The 23,211-nt window shown below is 46.5% G+C and overlaps 1 protein-coding gene across 1 annotated transcript in view; it reads right to left on the reverse strand.

The window, feature by feature from the left end:
- Positions 1 to 242: 242 nt before the first annotated feature.
- Positions 243 to 23,211, reverse strand: part of LOC147023438 (uncharacterized) — a 49,706-nt gene continuing 26,737 nt past the window's right edge. Inside the window, exons 8-9 of the mRNA XM_085888856.1 lie at positions 22,590 to 23,011; positions 243 to 1,579 (exon numbers count right to left, since the gene is read on the reverse strand). Coding sequence (XP_085744982.1) covers positions 987 to 1,579; positions 22,590 to 23,011 — 1,015 coding nt within the window. The 3' untranslated portion in view covers positions 243 to 986. The remainder of the gene's footprint in view (positions 1,580 to 22,589; positions 23,012 to 23,211) is intronic.

Here is a 23,211-nt window from a genome sequence, read left to right on the forward strand (position 1 = left end):
CTTTGGACAAATCTATCAGACGGGCACAACAGTGTAAAACGTTTGTACTATTTTCCATTTTAATATATCCTCACATCGTTTAGGAACCAATAAAAAGGCAGCTACTGCCAAACATTCTCCTAACCTAACAGAAAAAATACCCGATTGTCGTTCTTTCAACACGTGTTCTTTAAGAAAATACAGATAAAAACAGGTGAAGGTTGTATGTGGATCTACTTTACAATTCAGGGCATTAAGTCTGCTTGTTTGTCATTTAAAACAATTCCATTTATTGCTCATCAACTTTATGCTGTGTGCTTACTTACAAATCAACTGTCTATGAGATGCAATGACTAGAACCTTTCAGTTTCGTTTCACAGTAAAATGATGAAATAGTACTACGACGCTGCTCTGGGTTTAACAAAACAGTAGTTGTAAATGTGCAGCCATACACAGAGCTATAAAATGGCAATGGTAACGTTTTATTTTATACAATATCATATAATATCAGAGATATCTCTCCACTTGGCTCTGTAATCTGTATTTTTGTCTGTCTGTCTTTAATTCCTTTCAGCCCTCCAGCATGTCTGTCTGACAAAGACAGGGTAATCAAAGTAAACAGACAGGTAAACAAGTAAATAAACTGACGAAATAAAGTATTTGCATAAATTAGCACGTTAATAACATCGAGGTTAAAATCATCATGGTGCCACCGTCATGGCAAAGAAGGAAGCATGAACTGGAAGCACTCGGTTAAAGTGCAAGGAGTCGATAGCAAAAATGAAGTGATGTATGGGATGAAAAGATCTATTCATTAAACTACTAATTGTACCATGAAACCTGGGGACCAGATGAAAATGGCTCTTATGGGGGCGGCAGGAATTGCGGTCTTGGGAGTTGTGGCTTTGTGAAATAAGAAAAGCTTGGGATGTCAGAAGTCAGGGTATGAGGAAACCAGAAACCTGGCAGGTAGAGAAAGTTTAATGCCATATAGGCAATGTAGAAACTTAGCATCTTCTCAGTTCAGTCTCTCCTTCATGCTCTTCTTCGTGCCTATTTTCTCCGCCCGTTCTTCCGGATGCTTCCCGCCATGGTAACAGATCATGGGGAGAGCGACGGAGAGTAAAAACATAATCTACAGTTGGAAAAAGGTCAGGCTCACTCGCTCCCCAGCTCCCAGTAGCGAGTGCGCGGCTGTCTGAACCAAGCCCCCAGTCTCCAACGCCTAGTCCTTGATTATCTGATGCCAGACCCCAGTCTCCAGGCCCTAACCCTCTGTTCTCAATCAAACCCCAACTTCCAGACCCAATTCCCCAGCCCCTCCTGTTCTGACCTCTATGCCCTCTTATACCAATACCACCTTGATTTGCTCCCCTATCTCGAACATAATTTAGAGCAGCAACAGCAACCAAGTTGAGGAACAGAAAAGCAGAGCCACAAGCAAGGGTGTAACTGAGACCCCAGCTTTCTCCTTTTTCATGCTCAGCCTCCAGCTCTCTTCCAGCCACTCGTTCACCCCAGTTCTCCTTTGATGCAGGAGCATGGGGTCCGCGAAAGCATGGCCGTGGATAATAACGCCGTGGGGAAGAACGGGTGTTGCCTGAATGAAGGAAGTAGGGAAATGGGGGAAGGCAGAAAAATAAAAGTTTCACTCTTAAGAAAAAGACCAGTCGATTGGCACAACTCCCAAGACCGTTCAGTTTATGTACAGTAAATTCAAAGTATGGAAATATTTTTGCTATGATATTTATTGTTTATTTACCATGTCTTCAAAGGTTTCCCTTTGCTACTTGTCCATTCAGATTACCACCACTCGAGTGATCATTAATGAGCCGGCTGGGTTTTTATCAACAATTTTCAGTTCTCGGTGTGCAGACAACGACTGCTCGGCTCCTGCAAAACTAAACCGACCGATTTTTCTAAGACTGTCTGTTCTAATTGTTAGTTTTTACAAAACGTAGAACATCTTTCTCTTAAGTGCTGCATTGAAGAGTCCCATATGTTTCCCTCCGCCACCGAACGTGAAGGAGGTTATGTTTTCATCCCTTTCTGTATGTTTGGCTGTTTGTCTGTGTGCAGGATATCTCGAAGGTTGTGGACAGATTCGGATGAAATTTTGTGGACAGGTTCGGTGTGCGACAAAGACGAACTGATCAGATTTTGGTGAAGATCTGGATCCGGATCCGACTACTAGAATTTTTTTAAGTGATTCTTCACCATTGAGAGATAGGGTTAAAAAACGATGTATAGCATGGTATCTCAAAAATGTATTGAGCCAGATATGTTATTGTGGATCAGGCATTACAGGGGGGAGGTTTGTGCTCTGTCAAGTACCCTTCTCGTTTCTTGTGTTGTTGGGGTTTTCTCAGTTGGCCAAGATGTTCAACCAGTCTCCTTCCTTGTTTTTCGTCCCCTTCTCGCTGCTCTCTTCGCTGATTCCTCACCCCAGAACTGTTCTTGAAACTTCGTAGGTTCATTGTGGTAATTGGTTTACCACATTCCTTAATCACACATTGTGTTGCATTAAGCATTCTTATTCCATGTGGTGCCTGGTGCTGGCTTAGTGGTTAGGGTGGTGGCTTGGGATCCTAGAGTGGTTAAGGTGGCGGCTTGGGATCCTAGAGTGGTTAGGGTGGTGGCTTGGGATCCTAGAGAGGTTAGGGTGGCGGCTTGGGATCCCAGAGAGGTTAGGGTGGCGGCTTGGGATCCTAGAGTGGTTAGGGTGGTGGCTTGGGATCCTAGAGTGGTTAGGGTGGCGGCTTGGGATCCTAGCGTGGTTAGGGTGGTGGCTTGGGATCCTGGAGTGGTTAGGGTGGTGGCTTGGGATCCTAGAGTGGTTAGGGTGGTGGCTTGGGATCCTAGAGTGGTTAGGGTGGCGGCTTGGGATCCTAGAGTGGTTAGGGTGGCGGCTTGGGATCCTAGGGTGGTTAGGGTGGCGGCTTGGGATCCTAGAGTGGTTAGGGTGGTGGCTTGGGATCCTAGAGTGGTAAGGGTGGTGGCTTGGGATCCTAGAGTGGTTAGGGTGGCGGCTTGGGATCCTAGAGTGGTTAGGGTGGCGGCTTGGGATCCTAGAGTGGTTAGGGTGGCGGCTTGGGATTCTAGGGTCCTGAGTTCAAGCCCCGTTGGCCGCTAAATGAAAATACAGCAGGAGGTTGACTCAACCTGTCATCTTTCTGAGGTCGGCAAAATGAGCACCAGTGTACTGCAGTACAGGCATTTTAGGAGAAATATTTGGTCAACCTCCCACAAATTGCAACAAAAGCAAACTCAACAGATTTTGATTCCTGGATATGTCCTCAGTGATAGAAAAAAAGTCTGAGGGGATCCTCCGGGGGGGAAAGTCCTGAAATCATGGAAATCCAATATGGCCGCCACCCGGCTTCGGGGAAAATGAGAAAATTGTAAAGATTGATATTTTAAGATGTAAATACATGTTTTTCTGCATTCTAATTGTTTATAGTTATGGTCAGTGTATTGATATACAAGAGTAATTATAAAAAAGTGAAATGTATTGAGGGTAAAATAAAAAATTATAGCTTTTTTGTCCAAAAATGTCAAATTTTTGTCCTGAAAAAATATTTTGAATTGAGAAAGTTTGTTCATGTAAGAACATATGTATCCCCAGGCATAGATACTATATATTTTCAGATACAGGGACATTAATACTATCCTCTGGTGAAAGAATTAACACACAATATTAATTTGTTAGCACATGCAATATTGACCGGTCAGGTCAGGTATGGGAGCATGTGCCAGAGCAGCACGTCGCTGCGTCCACTTTCCGCCGGTACTCCAGGGGCTTCCGTCTGGCCATCCCCCAGGCAGATGCCAGGCCCATCCCCATCTCCTTGGGATGATGGTCAACCTGCTGCAACCACGAGGCACGTGGTCGGCCCATTGGCCTCCTCCACTCACGAGACTCCCCCGCTGAGAGAATCTGGTGAGCAGGATCAGCGTCAGGAAAACGAGCCACATGTCCATACAGCCGCAACTGATGCTCACGGACTATGCAGGTAACAAATGTCATCAGAGTCTCTCTCAGCAACCACTCGTTGGACACAAAATCCGACCAGCAATAGCCAAGGATTCTCCGAAGAGACCTGGTACCAAAGGAATTAAGTCTCCGTCTCAGATCCTTGGTCAGAGTCCAAGTCTCGCATCAATAGAGCAAGACTGGAAGTACCAAGGACCTGAAGACTAGGACTTTCGTCCTCCCGCACAGGTACCGGCAGCGCCACTCCCCATGATCCAGTGAATCCATGACTCCCCAGGCCTGACCCAGACGTCTATTGACCTCTGACTCACAGCCAGCAGAGACATGAATATCACTGCAAAGGTAAGTGAATCTCTCCACGACCTCAACATCCTCACCACAAACAGACACAGACAGGACAGCAGCATCCAAGATGTCACCGAAAGCCTGGATCTTAGTTTTGACCCAAGAAACCCGTAATCCCAGCGGCTCCGACTCCTCATTCAGCACCTCGAGGGCCCTCAAAAGGATGTCTAAAGTCTCCGCAAAGATGACTGCATCATCTGCAAAATCAAGGTCCGAGATCTTGACATTCCCAAACGATGCACCGCAGCTTGATCTCTCTGACATCCTCACTAAAATCCAGTCCATACAAGTGCTGAAAAGTGTGGGGGCCAGTACACACCCCTTACGAACTCCAGTAACAACTGGAAATAAGTCAGAGATGGTTCCACCACACTTCACAGCACTCTCAGTACCAGAGTAGAGTTCAGACATCAGATCGATCAGTTTTGGTGGCACCCCACGAAGACCAAGAATCCTCCAGAGGGCATCCCGATTCACTGAATCAAATGCTTTACAGAGATCAACATAGGCTGCAAGCAGCCCCTGCCAAAACTCTCATCTGCGTTCGGTGAGGACACGAAGAGCAAGGATACGGTCAATCGTTGACCTCTTTGGTGTAAAGCCTGACTGCTCTGGATGCTGGTGCTCAAGCAGATGGTGACGAACCCTGTCAAGAATTATCCGAGCAAAGACCTTGCCCGCCACTGAGAGCAGCGTCACCCCTCGGTAGTTGTTGCAGTCTTGGCAATCACCCTTCCCTTTCCAGAGAGGAACAACAAGGCCCCTCTTCCAATCGGTTGGGATGATGCCTGTGTTCCAGGCAGAGCACAAAACTGCATGCAACGACACGAGGGCAGCATTTCAACCAGCCTTGAGAAGTTCAGCATCGATGCCACAGATCCCTGGAGCTTTGCCCAGTTTCAACCGGTTCACCGCAGCCCGTGTTTCCACAAGCGAAGATGGACCACATTTGATTCGAGGGTCAGCAACAGGGATTGTAACACCCTTGACGTCCAACTCGACAGCTGGGGGATCAGCCTCGTACAACCGCTCAGAGTAACCGGCTCAGCGGGCCTTCACTTCAGACTCCTCTGTCAAGAGCCTACCACTCTCTGCTCGAACTGCAGTGCTCTGAGGGATGGGCTTGGATGAACGCAATGCGCGAATTCCCCTGTAAGCGGGACGAGAATCCCCTGTCCACAGGTCATGCTCTCCTCACAGATTCTCGCACATAGGCCTCCTTGTCCACCCTCAGTGCACGTATAGTTTTACGCCTCAGCTCCCTGAACAACTCAGCTCTGCCATTCAGCCTGGCCCTGTGACTCTGGTCAATGGTATCCAGTGTCCCTTGAGAGACAAAATTCTTCTTTGCCCTGCGGTGAGTTCCTAGACATCCACCGGCAACATCAAGGATGGTGGTCTTGAAGGCGCTCCACAACTCTTCAGGACCCCCCAAAGCACCCAGATCCCCAAAGTGTCTACTCAGCCTGTTCGCAAACTCCTCAGCTACTCTCTCATCCCTGAGCTTGCCAACATCCACCCTAGGCTGGGATGGTACCATTCTCCAGGATTTAAGGTGCAGCTTTAGAGTTGCTACAACAAGCCTGTGGTCGGTATTGAGGAACTGAGCACTCCGGTAGACCCTGCAGTTCTGGATCATCCTCCAGCGACCGTCAATGAGGACATGGTCAATCTCCTTTGCCACACCGCCAGCGTTGGAATACCAAGTCCAGCGATGAGCTTGTGGGCGCTGAAACCATGAACCAGCCACCCTAAGTCCATGACTTCTTGCAAAGTCAAGGAACTTAGTGCTATTCTGGTTCATAGTTCCTGACCCATGGGGACCAACACACACCTCATAACCATCCCTATCAGTTCCAGTCGATGCATTGAAATCGCCCAAGACTAGAAGTGCATCTCGTCTGGGGCACTGATCAACCACAGATTCAAGCGTGGCGTAGAATGCATCATTCACGGTGAGATCACTCGCCTCAGTCGGAGCATAAACAGAGACCAGGGAAATGACACCTAAAGAGTGATGAATCCTTAATCTCATAATACGCTCGTTGACCGGTGTTACCTCAATTATCACTGGGGTCAGCTTATTGGACACAGCTACAGCAACTCCTTGGGTATGGTAACCATCAGAGCGACCAGACCAATAGTAGGTGTAACCACCCACCATTATCTCGCCGCAATCCGGTCTCCGAACCTCAGAGAGAGCTGCAATCCCGATGTCCAAACGCTTGAGCTCAGATGATAACAGAGACACGTGATCATCCTCTCTTAGGGATAGGACATTCCAAGCACCCACCCGAAGGGACCGCCTCAGGTTAACCCAAGGAGACTGCCGTCTGGTGGACGACACCTCAGCACCACTCCGACACACTCTCCCGCAATCTGACCCAGGGATGTTACCCCGTGGTTTCCCTCCTATCATCAAAGATTGGGGGTCCCGAAGGCTTTGCCCCAATCCCGTCATCCGGTGAGCTGCCCTGCGAAGGGAAGCTGCACAGGAGGTACTCCCACCGAGTGGGTTTTCACATTTTTTTGCGTTTTTGTGTTTTGCGGAATGAAGGGTTTTACGGTGGCCGGAGTGCAAATCCTGCCACCAACCTCCTAATAAAAAAGTAACCCAACTGCAGGAGGACGTCCGCAGACACAGTTGGGCACTAGATATGGATGGCCGTTGGCTCACAAGGAGCTCCTCCGCCCTTTGACAGGTTTTGTTTTTAATCCTGCTGGGTGTCCATATCCAAACACCCTCCTCACCAGAAAACCTGGTGGGGGAGACGGTTTAGTCGCCGACAACCCGACCATGGAACAGGTTGGTACAGGTTTACATGGTACCTGTAGCAGGTCACAGATCTAACCTGACCTGACAATATTGAGAGCACATGCATATTACTCGACCCTGATGTTTGTCAGTGAACATGCATGACGCCACGGTGTCACTGCAGTAATCACCTTTGATCATCAACTCGGAGCCTATGGGAAGTGATCTGAAAGGGATTGTCCTCCGCTTGGGTGGCTTCCACGCAAAGATGAGTTTCCTCGGATGTATTGGACACCTAATGGTGTCATCCGGGCTTCAAGAACTGATGGAGTTGATATATGCCCCCAATGCAATGATTCATATGTTTTGTGGCAAGGCCATTGCTCGCGCAGTTCGCGCACACCTAATTGTTGATGCAGCCCTCAATGCCTTGCTTATGACAAATGTGCTCAATGCGCCTCTACCATGCCAACCTGAAACATCAGACGGCAATGGGAATGAAGATCCGGACTTAGCCAAAGCAGCTGCAAGGCCGCTACATGACCAGCATACAGATCTAAGCAATAATCCAGACTTCAACGAAGCTTGTACCCTCTATGAGAAGCTGATGGCTGGGACACTGTCTGTGGAAGAAGTATGCAAGTCTGACGTCTTGAAATGAATCAAAGACCACCTTCAGAAGCATGCTGAGTCTGCAAAGATATCTTTTAGAACTTCAGCGCTCTGGGTTCAGTATATGGACATGCTAGACATTCTACGCAAATACATCGAGGCAGAGCACACTGGGAACTGGGCACTACATCTACAGGCCATCCAGGAAATGCTGCCTTACCTGGCGGCCTCGGGCCACAACCTGTATGCCAAATCTGCGAGGGTGTATCTGCAGCAGATGTCCAACCTCAAAACTCAACATCCCAATGTCCAACAACATTTTGATGAGGGGTTCCATGCGGTTCGACGAAGTGATCGCCTGTGGGCAGGTCTTTCATTTGACCTGATCATAGAACAAGTTCTGATGAGAAGTTTGAAGACCAGCGGGGGGCTCACATGAGGGCGAGGAATGACAGAGCAACAACGGCTGGTATGGCTACTATCAATGCCTGCCTGTGCAGAAATAAACCAGGCAATGCAGGAGCCCACAGGTGTGAACTAAAACACTGGAGAGCAGAAGAAGGACATGACCAAGGCAAGACAATCTCATGACTGGAAGGACACACTATCAGCTCTTCAGTATTTACAGAAACGGAATCCGTTCAGTAGTGATCCAAGTCTGAGGAACATTGCCACTGGAGTTCATGCACACCCCACCGTCAACGTCGATACAGCCCATGCTGTAGGAGCCAAAATATTGAAATCTATGGATGGGAAAACACCTGCTGAGTACACATTTTAGAGGAAAGACCAAGTTGTCACCCTCGGCATGAAGTCATCTGTCAAGATTGATGGAGAGCAAGTCCAGGTTGACCCACAACTCCTCTTCCAGAGACTGATCACTGTTGCACAGACAGCAGAAGAACTGGAATCGGCCTTCAAATATGAACTGTGCAGCTATCCACCAGCCCTCTTTGATTCCTCTCTTCAGCTCCGAGAAGCTCACAAGCCAGTCTTTGCTGATGCCATCTGGGATCTGGTTGGATCCGATGTACCAGCCGATACCCCCAATGATGGGCAACAGCATGTTTTGGATGGCGGGGCACTTGTTCAATGCATTCCATGGTCTCGTGGATCTACATACAGAGACATATGCCACCAGTACACTGATTATGTAACGAAGAAGTACGGAGATGCCATAGTCATGTTTGATGGTTATGAGAGTACCAACACGAAGGACATGACACATCAGAGACGGTCTCAAGGGAATGCTGGCACTACTGTGACATTTACAGCTGACATGCGTCTCACAATGAATAAGGAACCGTTTCTTGCCAATAGGCAGAATAAACAGCGATTCATTTTTATGTTGAGTGAAGAGCTTCAGAAGAAGAACTGTGAGAAACACCATGCCTCAGGGGATGCTGATCTCCTGATTGTACTGAAGGCCATGTAGTCTGCAACTGTCACCAACACTGTGTTAGTTGGTGATGACACAGACCTCCTCGTCCTCCTATGCTACCATGCAAGCTTAGAATCCCATGACCTCTTCTTTTGTCCCGAGCCAAAGAAGAACACGAAGAAGCCTCGCATCTGGAACATCAAGGCTACAAAGAAAATGATTGGTACAGACATATGCAAGCACATACTGTTTCTACATGCAGTTCTTGGGTGCGACACGACATCTCGTCTTCATGGGATTGGAAAGGGAGCTTCCCTCAAAAAGTTCAAAGCAAACAACACATTCCGTGAGCAGGCCAAGGTTTTTGATACATATCCAGCTTCCATATGTGATGTGGCAGATGCAGAAGAAAAAACATTGGTGATATCTACAACGGAAAGTCAATTGACACCCTGGACACCCTCCGGTATCAGCGGTACTGGGACAAGGTGGCTTGGAGCTCCTCTCACATGCAAACACAGACGTTACCACCAACATCAGAAGCAGCAAAGTATCACAGCCTCCGCGTGTATCTGCAAGTCCAAGAATGGAAGGGATGTGCAGATGAACTTCTTCCGACAGACTGGGGTTGGCAGAAGTGTGACGAGGGTTTTGTGTCACTTCAGACATCAATAGCTCCAGCTCCTGAAAATATGTTACGTGTCATTAGGTGCAACTGGCAGGCTGAATGTAGCACCATGAGATGGACATGCAAGAAGCACAACATTGAGTGCACTCCAGCTTGTGGAAACTGCAGGGGCTCTGGCTGCACAAACACTCCATGTGACAATGATAAGGATGATGACGACATTGTCGAGTTCTAACTTTAATACGCTTGATTTTTCTCAACATGTATAGTAAGTTTATAATGGATGTAGTTTCTGAGTTTAATGCGAATTTTCATTTTCATTTTGAAACCTTCGTCAGGCAGATGTGATTGCCCCGAGTGGATTTGTGAATTTTGTCATGTTTCCATGATTTACATTATTATATTGTATTGCCATAGACTTGATTTTATCTTGTGTCTTCAACGTTTCTTATTTTTTTTGTCCAGGAGCCAAAATAAGTATCAGGTAAATTGTTTGTTTTTTTCGGGACAAAAAATTGACATTTTTTAACAAAAAAGCTATAATTTTTTATTTTACCCTCAAGACATTTCACTTTTTTATAATTATTCTTGTATATCAATATACTGACCATAACTAGAAACAATTAGAATGGAGAAAAACATATATTTACATTTTAAAATATCAATCTTTACAATTATCTCATTTTCCCCGAAGCCGGGTGGCGGCCATATTGGATTTCCATGATTTCAGGACTTTCCCCCCCCAGAGGATCACTTAGGACTTTTTTTTCTGTCACTGAGGACATATCCAGGAATCAAAATCTGTTGAGTTTGCTTTTGTTGCAATTTGTGGGAGGTCATCCGACATTTTGCCTGCACTACTGGTAAGGGGGGACACTGCATCAGCGGCATAGCCGCATCCCAACCAATGATGCAACCTGCAGCCACAGGCTGCACTCGACAGAGGAAGACATTCCATGTTGTCTGGATTCTTCTGATCAACATCTCTGTTCACCTGCCTCTAACTCCTATCTTGTACTCTCAACAAATAATTTTTTTTAACCCTTTGAACCAGAGTGGACGTTTTATCACCTGCTATTCAAACCTCCATATACCCGAGTGGCCGGTTTACCAACCGCTATTCAAACCTCCATACACCCGATTGGGCGGTTGACCAGTCACTATTCAAACCTCCTTATACCTGAGTGGCCGGTTTACTAGCCGCTATTCAAACCTCCATTTGCCTGAGTGGCCGGTTTACTAGCCGCTATTCAAACCTCCATATGCCTGACTGGCCGGTTTACTGGCCGCTATTCAAACCTTCATATGCCTGAGTGGCCGGTTTACTAGCCGCGATTCAAACCTCCATTTGCCTGAGTGGCCGGTTTACTGGCTGCTATTCAAACCTTCATATGCCTGAGTGGCCGGTTTACTGGCCGCGATTCAAACCTCCATTTGCCTGAGTGGCCGGTTTACTGGCCGCTATTCAAACCTCCATTTGCCTGACTGGCCGGTTTACTGGCCGCTATTCAAACCTTCATATGCTTGAGTGGCCGGTTTACTGGCCGCTATTCAAACCTTCATATGCTTGAGTGGCCGGTTTACTGGCCGCTATTCAAACCTTCATATGCTTGAGTGGCCGGTTTACTAGCCACTATTCAAACCTTCATATGCCTGAGTGGCCGGTTTACTGGCGCTATTCAAACCTTCATATGCCTGAGTGGCCGGTTTACTGGCGCTATTCAAACCTCCATTTGCCTGAGTGGCCGGTTTACTGGCCGCTATTCAAACCTCCATTTGCCTGAGTGGCCTGTTTACTGGCCGCTATTCAAACCTTCATATGCCTGAGTGGCCTGTTTACTAGCCGCTATTCAAACCTCCATATGCCTGAGTGGCCGGTTTACTGGCCGCTATTCAAACCTCCATATGCCTGAGTGGCCGGTTTACTGGCCGCTATTCAAACCTCCATATGCCTGAGTGGCCTGTTTACTAGCCGCTATTCAAACCTCCATATGCCTGAGTGGCCGGTTTACTGGCCGCTATTCAAACCTCCATATGCCTGAGTGGCCGGTTTACTAGCCGCTATTCAAACCTTCATATGCCTGAGTGGCCGGTTTACTGGCCGCTATTCAAACCTCCATATGCCTGAGTGGCCGGTTTACTAGCCGCTATTCAAACCTCCATTTGCCTGACTGGCCGGTTTACTGGCCGCTATTCAAATCTCCATATGCCTGAGTGGCCGGTTTACTGGCCGCTATTCAAACCTCCATTTGCCTGACTGGCCGGTTTACTGGCCGCTATTCAAACCTTCATATGCTTGAGTGGCCGGTTTACTAGCTGCTATTCAAACCTTCATATGCTTGAGTGGCCGGTTTACTGGCCGCTATTCAAACCTCCATATGCCTGAGTGGCCGGTTTACTAGCCGCTATTCAAACCTCCATTTGCCTGACTGGCCGGTTTACTGGCCGCTATTCAAATCTCCATATGCCTGAGTGGCCGGTTTACTGGCCGCTATTCAAACCTCCATTTGCCTGACTGGCCGGTTTACTGGCCGCTATTCAAACCTTCATATGCTTGAGTGGCCGGTTTACTGGCCGCTATTCAAACCTTCATATGCTTGAGTGGCCTGTTTACTGGCCGCTATTCAAACCTTCATATGCTTGAGTGGCCGGTTTACTAGCTGCTATTCAAACCTTCATATGCTTGAGTGGCCGGTTTACTGGCCGCTATTCAAACCTCCATTTGCCTGAGTGGCCTGTTTACTGGCCGCTATTCAAACCTCCATTTGCCTGAGTGGCCTGTTTACTGGCCGCTATTCAAACCTCCATTTGCCTGAGTGGCCTGTTTACTGGCCGCTATTCAAACCTCCATATGCTTGAGTGGCCGGTTTACTAGCTGCTATTCAAACCTCCATATACCCGAGTGGCCGGTTTAGTGGCCGGTTTACTGGCCGATATCCAAACCTCCATATACCCGAGTGGCCGGTTTAGTGGCCGGTTTACTGGCCGATATCCAAACCTCCATATACCCGAGTGGCCGGTTTAGTGGCCGGTTTAGTGGCCGGTTTACTGGCCGATATCCAAACCTCCATATACCCGAGTGGCCGGTTTAGTGGCCACTATTCAAACCTCCATATACCCGAGTGGCCAGTTTAGTGGCCGGTTTACTGGCCGATATCCAAACCTCCATATACCCGAGTGGCCGGTTTAGTGGCCGGTTTACTGGCCGATATCCAAACCTCCATATACCTGAGTGGCCGGTTTACTGGCCACTATTCAAACCTCCATATACCCGAGTGGCCGGTTTAGTGGCCGGTTTAGTGGCCGATATCCAAACTTCCATATACCCGAGTGGCCGGTTTAGTGGCCGGTTTACTGGCCGATATCCAAACCTCCATATACCTGAGTGGCCGGTTAACTGGCCACTATTCAAACCTCCATATACCCGAGTGGCCGGTTTAGTGGCCGGTTTAGTGGCCGATATCCAAACCTCCATATACCCGAGTGGCCGGTTTAGTGGCCGGTTTAGTGGCCGGTTTAGTGGCCGATATCCAAACTTCCATATACCCGAGTGGCCGGTTTAGTGGCCGGTTTAGTGGCCGATATCCAAACTTCCATATACCCGAGTGGCCGGTTTAGTGGCCGATATCCAAACCTCCATATACCCGAGTGGCCGGTTTAGTGGCCGGTTTAGTGGCCGATATCCAAACCTCCATATACCCGAGTGGCCGGTTTAGTGGCCGGTTTAGTGGCCGATATCCAAACTTCCATATACCCGAGTGGCCGGTTTAGTGGCCGGTTTAGTGGCCGATATCCAAACTTCCATATACCCGAGTGGCCGGTTTAGTGGCCGGTTTAGTGGCCGATATCCAAACTTCCATATACCCGAGTGGCCGGTTTAGTGGCCGATATCCAAACCTCCATATACCCGAGTGGCCGGTTTTTCTCCAGGGAGCCCAGAGTTGGCAGCTGAAAGTAAATGGATTTCAGGATTGAAACGTTAAACACCAAAGAAAAACCATTTGAATATTTCCAAACTTACTTTTCTTGCTCCTCAATCTCAAGTTGCTCGTTCTCTTTTTGTCACCTCAACCACCGAAGGGGAACGTTTTGTTTTCACCCCTTTCTCTCTGTTTGTCTGTTTGTTTTTTTGTTTGTGTGGCAGGATATCTCAAAAAGTTGTGGACGGATCCGGATGAAACTTGGTGGACCGGTTGAGTTTGTGAGGACGAATTGATTCGATTTTGGTGAAGATCCGAATCCGGATCTTGAGGCGAAAATTATTTAATTTTATAAGTGTTTCTTCACCATTGAGAGATGGGATCAAAAACGATATAGTTCTGTATCGCTTGATATTTCAACAATGTATTGGGCCCGATATGTTCTCATGGATCAGGCATGACGTGGTGGAGGTATGCACTCTGCCAAGTGTCCTTCGAGTTCCTCATGTGCTTCCCTGTGTAATTGGGATTCCATTTACTTCTGTGTAATTATGAGCTTTATGTGGTAATTATGATGTAATTAGTAATTAGGAATGTCACATCCTGGTCTCCTTCTAGTTTTCCTTCCCCCCTCCCCCACCCCCACCTTCTTACCTTCCCCCTGTCCAATTCTCTAATCTCCACTGCCTTTGTGCTCCTTCCCATTTTCCTTTTGTCCTTCCTGGTCAGCACCAAGAGCCAAATCTTGTGCATAATTTGAAAGATGCAGCATTGCTTTCTAACGGGTATTAAAAATCTACGTTTTCAGCCTGGCCACCTGTATTGTTTGTGATTGTGAGTTTACTTAGTTGCAGAGCTCAAAAGATATGGATAAGATTGCAATAAATGCTTGAAAGCCAAACCCACTTTCTACATCAGTGTATTACCCCTTCCCACACCTCTCGTACCACTCCCACATTTTCAGCCTTTCCCCCTCAGCCTCATAGGTTACTATCCACAGTGTTACAGACAAAGCCCTCCTCACACCCCTCTTGCCCCTCATCTGTCTTCCAACATTCCTTCCTCCCGTACTCATACTCCTTTCACTCACCCCAACCATCTGTATTCCCCTCTTCCCCCTCCACCTCATTCCCAACACCATCCAAATACTCCAATCTGCAAGTTTCTATTGTTGCTCCTTCCCTCAATCTGTGGGTTTCTAATGTCAGAGAGCTTGAAATACTTCTCAGATCTATCCATCCAGGTCACGTCTGCATCTTCTGACATTATCTGTCCGGCAGAAACCTTTCTCACGCACAATGTTCCCGGTTCATCCATCTTGCTCCATGGCAACGTCATCCTGTGCTTCGATGGACCCATCTCCCATCCTCGTCGTGGTGTTGCTGTCGATGTTCAGAACTGCCTTCGCTGTAGTCATTGCATCTCGCCCCACCTCCTCCTCGTGCCCGTCGAGTAGTTCTGGTGCTGTGCCTCTATCTTCGTGAAACGACCTTTTGTTCTTGTGTGTGGCCGAACTTCCCTCCAGCTTTGATGACTCAATCTATGAGACTCTTTCCTCTTAAACCATAATGCTCTTCATCCGCTCCTCTCAGCCCTTCTGATTGTGCATTTGTAGAAGTGTTTGTCTTCTTGGCAGTCATCACAGAGCTGCCAAAGTGCTAGCTACCTCTGCCACCGAAGGTGAAGGAGGTTATGTTTTCACCCCTTCCTGTCTGTCTGTCTGTCTGTCTGTCTGTCTGTCTGTCTGTCAGTTTATCGCCTACAGTTCACAATTTTAAACCAATCTTCATGAAACTTCACCACATGGAAGAGTTTGTCATGAGGAAGAAGCCTATTTTGTTTGAGGTCAAAAGGTCAGCAGATGCCAAAGGTCAACATCTAAGGTGGTATTTCTTTAGGTGGTAATCAACATCTAAGGTGGTAATCAAATCCGATTGATTTGAAATTTGAAGAGGATTTATATTTCAGGTCACTGAATTCAACCAACCAATTATCTTTGAGTTCGAATTTGTTTTATGGATTTTGCAAGTATCGTGTGCTGCACGACGTCTTCTTTCTTGTTTGTTTGTTTGTCTCTTTGTTTGTTTATGTGTAGGTTATCTGAAAAAGTTTTAAACGGATTTGGATGAAACTTGGTGGACACGTTGGGTGTGTGACAAGGAAGAAATGATTCGATTTTGATGAAGATCCGAATCCGGATTTGGATACAAGAATTATTTAATTTTTAAAGTGATTCTTCACCATTGAGAGATCGAGCCAAAAACGACGTAGTACTGAATATCATGATATTACAAAAATGTATTGGGCCCAAAATGTTCTCGTGAACAAGGCATTACGTGGCAGAGGTATGTGCTATACCGAGAGCCATTCTAGTTTCTGATAGTTTTTGAACATGTGTCTTTCACGTTCAATATTTATATTTCTCTGTGTAGAGATCTACAGAAACGGTTAACTTGCCTTGCTTGATTATTTTGCAAGGTGAAGGATTCAATATCTCTTTGCGGTTAACTTCTATATTTTACAATGTTGAAAAGTTTTGATATTCCTTATTTAACTTACTTATACTTATTACTTGCGCGATATGAGACGGGTCTTGCCTATAACTCCCACCTTGTCGCAATATCTTCAAATATGCTTGTGTAATCCTATCTTTCTTGTGTAATCATTCCATTTATTATCTCTGCCACTGAAGGTGAAGGAGGTTATATTTTCACCCCTTTCTGTCTGTTTGCCTGTTTGTTTGTTTGTTTGTTTGTGTGCAGGATATCTGAAAACGTTGTGGACAGATCCGGATGAAATTTTGTGGACAGGTTGTGTGTGTGTGTGTGTGTGTGTGTGTGTGTGTGTGTGTGTGTGTGTGTGTGTGTGTGTGTGTGTGTGTGTGTGTGTGTGTGTGTGTGTGACAAAGAAGAATTGATTCGATTTTGGTGAAGATCTGAATCCGGATCTGGACACAAGAATTATTTCATCGTTAAAGTGATTCTTCATCATTGAGAGAGATGGACAAAAACGATATATAGCATGATATCTCAAAAATGTATTGGGCCCGATATGTTCTCGTGGATCAGGCATTGCGTGGCGGAGGTATGCGCTCTACCGAGTGCCCTTCTTGTATCAATTGTGAAGCTATTGTAAATACGTATGCAGGAATTAAATAATTTGATTTATTTTTTTTAATGGGATGTCTGCATCCTTCAATTTGCCATCCATGGCAGATAGTTCAGCGAATGTAAATTACATTTTCAGTGACAATTGCAAAGGCTTATTGCTTGGCTCTTCCTTGTGATTAAATCCCAGTGAGGAGGTCAGTTTGACCTTCAGCGCTGCAACGCATAAATCCTTTGTGATAGTCAAATGGATATCTGGGACAATGCCAAGACCCAGCTCATTCCCGGCTTAATTTCTCAGAAGCTTCTACATGACAATGGTAACACATCAAAGAAAGACTCTTAAATTATATTCTTGTGTAGTTACCATCCATCAGAGAAAAACAACTCTCCATCTACATGCAAAATAATCTCACTATTCTCGGAAAATTGTGTTGAGGCTCACGGACAAATCAGAATGTAACAGAGTGAAATGAAGACAACAAGACAAGGGGGGCAACAACAGGGAGGAGAGACAAAATAGGAGAAATAAGGGATGTGGGGAAAAATGAGGACAAGGGGAAGACACAGGGGGCGAGCAAGATGGATACAGCGACAAACTCTCAATCACAGAGGTGGAAGGAAAAACTGGAAATGATGGATCCAGCTACCAACCCAGAAAGAGGCAGCCTCGGGGAGAGTTAATGGGGAGGTAGAAAATATCATGGTTGTGGGCAGGGCGTGACCTGAGATTGTGGTGAACAGCTAACTAGAAGCCCAGGAGTGGAAGAATTAGATTGAAGATGCTGGGGAAGTTGGTTCCACAGGTGGTGACAAACGAGGAACAAATGAGTGGAGGTGAGCAGTGAGTCTGGATTTTGGGAATTTTACCAGAAGGGGGATCCTGGCAGACCACTTGTACCCTGCAGATATCTGGAGTAGGGGAGGAGGGTGGGAGCAGAGCACAGAAAGGGCAGATGGTATAATACTGTAAATGAATCAGTAGAAGACAGAGAGATCACTGACGTGTAAGTGATGTTAAAGTGATAGGCCCAGAGTCTCAGCTTCATCGCAGGAGCTTCCAATGATATTAAGGACCTTGGTTTCCATGGCGTCGAGCTGAGCAAGGTGTGAGGCAGGGGCGCCAGTCCAGAGGTGAGAGCAGTATTCCATCAAGCTACAGAGGAAGGCCTTATCGGTAGATAAAGGTTCAGGTGTGTGAAGGAAAGACATTGCTTGATGGAGGATGCCCAGTTGGCGACTGGTTTTGAGGCCAACTTAAATACGCGGTTTGCCCAAGAAATATCATTGCTAATAAGTGAGGCCCAAAACTACGAGGGACTGAAGTTCTCAAAGAGGTTTGGCAAGAAAGTTCTGTCGATGGGAGGGTTCACCAGATGATCCTTTTCAGAAAAAGAGAGAGAGGGAGATTTATGAGGAATGAAATACATATTCCAAGTGTTTGACCAGTTCCTGATTTTATCAAGGTCTGCAGAGAGGGAAGAGGCTGCCTATGTGAAGGATGAGGGAGGTTAGGGCAGTGAGTGGAGTCATCAGCAAAAAGATGAGGAGGATTCTCCTGAGAGTCAGAGAGATCATTAATGAAGATTGGCAATAGGACTGGGCCCAAAACACTGCCTTGGGCCTTGACAGGGAGAGGAGATGAGATTATACCATTGGGCAGGGGTACCGATGGGGGGGGGGGGCAAGCAAGTTAACTACCCTTGGCCCCGGACTTAATAGGGCCCAGTAATTATTCCTTCAATTCTTCGTTTAATATAATTATTGTTTGTGATGATAAAACACCGGGGGCAGCTTTATTTGGAGTCTCCGTCAATGCCACTCAGGACGATTCCTCGGCACCCTCCCTCATAAAATAAATGATTGTGGGAACAACTTGCATCATGATAATCGTGGTAATGACGTAATGACACAAATGAACACAGGAGTGTTGGCCACACTCCATCTGAATGTAATGGGTTAAGAAATGAATCTGCATATAGGAATAAGTGAATAACAGCCCAATTTCCGTCAAACACAACATCTGCTAATGACGATGAAAATACGGAAACCTCCGCATACGTTGTTTTTAAAAAAAAAAGTATTGAAGGGTCCTGATGAAGGGGGCCCAGGTGGCCATTCTGGCTCTCGGCGGCCTTGCCATTGGGAGCAGCACATTGGCTATAAGAGTAGAGGAAGTCAGCAAGCCGTGTGTGGAGGAGGCCTTGGATGCCAAAGGCAGAGAGTTTGGATGGGAAGACGGGGTGCCAGATTGTATTGAATGCTTTGTAGAGTGATCTGAGATTGCCTTCGGTCAGATTTGCTTTCAAGGAGGAGAAGACAAGTTGTTTGAAGGCAAATTCTTTACTGCAGGATGTACCATAGGCTGGAGGAAGGGAATGATAACTGAAGATGAGATGGGATGAATCTGTGCATAAGATGGAACAGATTTCTACGTAAGAATATTCCAAGGCCGGGTTAATCTCAAGGGTGGCATATATAGGAGACCAGTCCTGTCGAGCGATGGCTGCTTGCAGTCCCTGCCAGTCAGCCTAAGTGAACTGTTAGACTCGCTGTTGCTAAGGCAGCTCTCTGTCAATAGCCAGAGAGATGTTGTCTCCCACCAGCATATGATCAGATTAACCAATTGGAGCAGAGAAAGAACAGGAAACATAAGCAGTGAAGTTGTTCATTACCATGTGCAGAAGGGAGGTTTTTGCCATCGGCAGAAATCCAGGTCAGAAAGTTTACAGATTGAGTTAGTCCCATGGAGTCACAGAAGTTCTTTGCTGAAGTATCATGGCTGGTGAGAGAAGTACCAACACTCAGCCAATTGACATAGTGACATTTCAGATCACCACATGCTGGAGAGAGAGAGAGAGAGAGAGAGAGAGAGAGAGAGAGAGAGAGAGAGACAGAGAGAGAGAGAGAGAGAGAGAGAGAGAGACACAGAGAGAGACACAGAGAGAGACACAGAGAGAGACACAGAGAGAGACACAGAGAGAGACACAGAGAGAGACACAGAGAGAGACAGAGAGAGAGAGAGAGAGAGAGAGAGAGAGAGAGAGAGAGAGAGAGAGAGAGAGAGAGAGAGAGAGACACAGAGAGAGACACAGAGAGAGACACAGAGAGAGACACAGAGAGAGACACAGAGAGAGACACAGAGAGAGACACAGAGAGAGACACAGAGAGAGACACAGAGAGAGAGACAGAGACAGAGACAGAGACAGAGACAGAGACAGAGACAGAGACAGAGACAGAGACAGAGACAGAGAGAGAGAGAGAGAGAGAGAGAGAGAGAGAGAGAGAGAGAGAGAGAGAGAGAGAGAGAGAGAGAGAGATGAGTCGTTAGACGTTGGTCCATGTGTGCTGGGAGAGAGAGAGATGTAAGTGGAGTCATCACTGTTAGGAAGGCAGTATAATTCATAGACAAAGAAGATGTGGGAGTAGAGGGGAAATTGTTGCCAAAGGTACTCCTGGGGCTTTGGAGCTATAAGAGAAGTACATGGATGGTGATTGATGTAAAGTGTAACTCCACCGCCATGACGGGGTTCAAGCCTCTCGAAATGGAGGAGGCAATAGCCAGGAAGAGATACAAAAGAGTCAGGAACTTCCATGGGAGGAAAGATTCTGTTAAGCAGATGATGTCTGGTTTATCAGCAGTGGCCTGGATTGAGAGATGTATCAGATTGGAGCAGAGGCCTCAAAAGTGTTTAAGGTCCACGCAATTATGGACAGAGGAGGAGGTGCTGTTGGCTGGGGGCAGGAATGTGGAGATGGGGTGGGGGAACTTGGAGAGGGGGTGAGGCAGGGAGTTCAGCTGGGGAAGCTGGGAGGGCATGGGGCAGGGAGGAACCTGGGATATGGTAGGGTGAGGGGAAGCTGGAAGAAGTGAGGGGGAGATGGGAGAGGGTATGGTGAGGGGGACAATGTGGTGATGCAGAATATGGGAGGGGCAGGGAGATGGAGAAGCTGTGAGGGGTTGAGTTGAGGGGATAGCACAAGGGGAAGGGCAAGAGGTGGAGGGATACTGAGGAGGGGAATATAGAGAATGGGTGGGGTTGGGAGGAAGTGGCCATGTAGAAGATGAGGAAGGGGGGGTGCTGACTTTGAGGAGTTTGAGACACTGTTTATGGAGGAGTTGATGAAAGGGGAGTTGATGATGGTGTGCAGACAACCTCTGCAAAGTGGACTTCTCATGATTCCCAGGTTAGATATATGGAGACAGACATCATGGGAACATCATGGGAGCAGTGAAATGAATGGTTGCTGAAGCCATGGTGAAAAGTAATGCTGTAGGTACAGGTAGGGTGTGAGCGAGGTAAAGAAGAAGAGGAAGAGACAGTGTTGAGGAAGAATGCAAAATGTGTTTGTGATGGAGAAATAAGGCAAGTGGAGCATTTTAAAATGGTATTAAAATATTTTAAAGTAAGAACCAAATTAATTCAAATATGAGGAATGTTCATCCAATTGGGAGGTATTGAGAAGGAAGAGACAAGGAATGAATGAAGGGAAGAAATACAAGCAGAATGAGTTTGTAATTTTCTTTGAGGGCAAAAAAACTGAAGCAAGGAGAAGGAATGAGTTAAAGTTGAGGAGAGTGAAAGGACAACACTTGGGATAAAGAAAGTGGAACAAGGCATGCAGGTAGCATCAGAGCAGACAGAGAAAATTTCCATGCCCACTAGCTGAGGCATTGGCGAATAGGCCCCATATTTATCGGGACACAAATTCAACAATACACCACAACGAGGTATGGTTAAACATGGAAAATCGGATGGAAACACAACCAACAACACAGAGACAAAACTAGAAAGGTGCTCGTTTGAGCGCACACCTCCGCCAGGCTGAACAGTTTACATTTCATATCACACGGATAGGTCGGACCTGAATCCAGACCTTAACCACAATCGAATTGGTTTGTTCTTGTCACCTACCCAACTCATCCACCTAATTTTATCGGAACTCTTCCACAACTTTTTGAATCTGGGATATCGGATATCGTTTTTGATATGGATATCGTTTTTGGCCCCATCTCTCAATTGTGAAGAATCACTTTTAACATTGTCGTGTCTGAATACGGATATGGATCATCAACCAAGATCGAATCAATACGTCCTTGGCACACATCCAACCTGTGCACCAAGCTACGTGGGAATCCGTCCACAACTTTTTGAGATATCATGCTACACATCATTTTTGGCCCTTCCTCTCAATGGTGAAGAATCAATTTACAAGTTTAAAAAAATTCTCGTATCCGGATCCAGATCCTTACCAAAATCCAATCAATTCATCCTTGTCACACACCCAACCTGTCCACTGTTTCGTCCGTATCCGTCCATAACCTTTTTGAGATATCCTGCTCACAAACAGACAAGACAGGGGTGAAAACATAACTTCCATTCACCTTAGTTGGTGGAGGTAAAGATAACAGAAAGACAACACAGATCTGGTGCAGAAAAATGTTGCTTTGATGAACTGGAAGGAGGCACGACATGAGCCAATGTCCAACCTGGAACATAGTCGAGAATATTTTGCATCCACATTATTGAAGATGAAGAGATGTTTTTTTTTTCTTCCTGAATGATGGTACACGACACCAGACTATGCTTCCTGCTGGATAAACCACCCTTTTGGCTCGAGGTTGTGCATTATGTACCAATAAAATATCTCCTGTTTTCCCCCTACTTAGTCTTACCTACGATTACCTTCCTTACCCTTGGCCTTACCAACACTCACAAACACATTATCTTCCCTTAAATACTCACAAACACAGTATCTATTTCTGCTCCACCTTTCTGTGTTTGTGCAAGCACTAACTCGTTAAAAAAAAATTTCCCATCTCCCTACTTATTATTTCGTATGCACCAAGATCCCATTCTTACTTACCAGTAGCCATTAGCACCGGCACAAGCCGGGACCAGAAGGCAAGGCGTGTTGCTCGCAGATTGAACCGAACTCTAATTCGAGAGCCCAAAGTCAAGTACCGGCGCCTGGATGTTGAAAATCGTGGCCAGAGTGGTTCAAAGTGACGAGGAGGGTCAGACTTTTTGGCCCAATTTCCATCGTCAAGCAAGGAAGGCTTTAAACCCTGAGTCACAAGGGGCACATTTGGGTAAAGTTCAGATGAGGTTTGATCGAGGATTGCTGGTTGGAAATTTGTCCTCTTTTCATGACCAAGTATCTTGGAATTTTCCAAATGAACATCAATGCCCACTTTGGAATTTTCCATTTGAAGGTCGACATCCGCTTTCTGTTCTGTGAACACCTCTCCAGCAGAATCTGTGAGTGGAACTCTGAGGTTTGGATTTCTATGGGGAGAAGGGAAAATATAGGACAACGAGAGAATGCATGGGAGAGGAGAGAGAAGTGATAGTGGCAGGATAATTAAGTACAGTGGAAATATGACAGAGTGGGGCACAAAACAGCACGGTAGAGCACCGTTTTCTGTTACACTCGGATTTATTGCAGGTGATGTTAATACTGCACAATGTTGTCGTGCAGATAACTT

This window comes from Eptatretus burgeri, chromosome 7 (assembly GCF_056783735.1).
Source record: "Eptatretus burgeri isolate ZD-2024b chromosome 7, Ebu_testis_v1, whole genome shotgun sequence".
Classification (NCBI taxonomy): domain Eukaryota; kingdom Metazoa; phylum Chordata; class Myxini; order Myxiniformes; family Myxinidae; genus Eptatretus; species Eptatretus burgeri.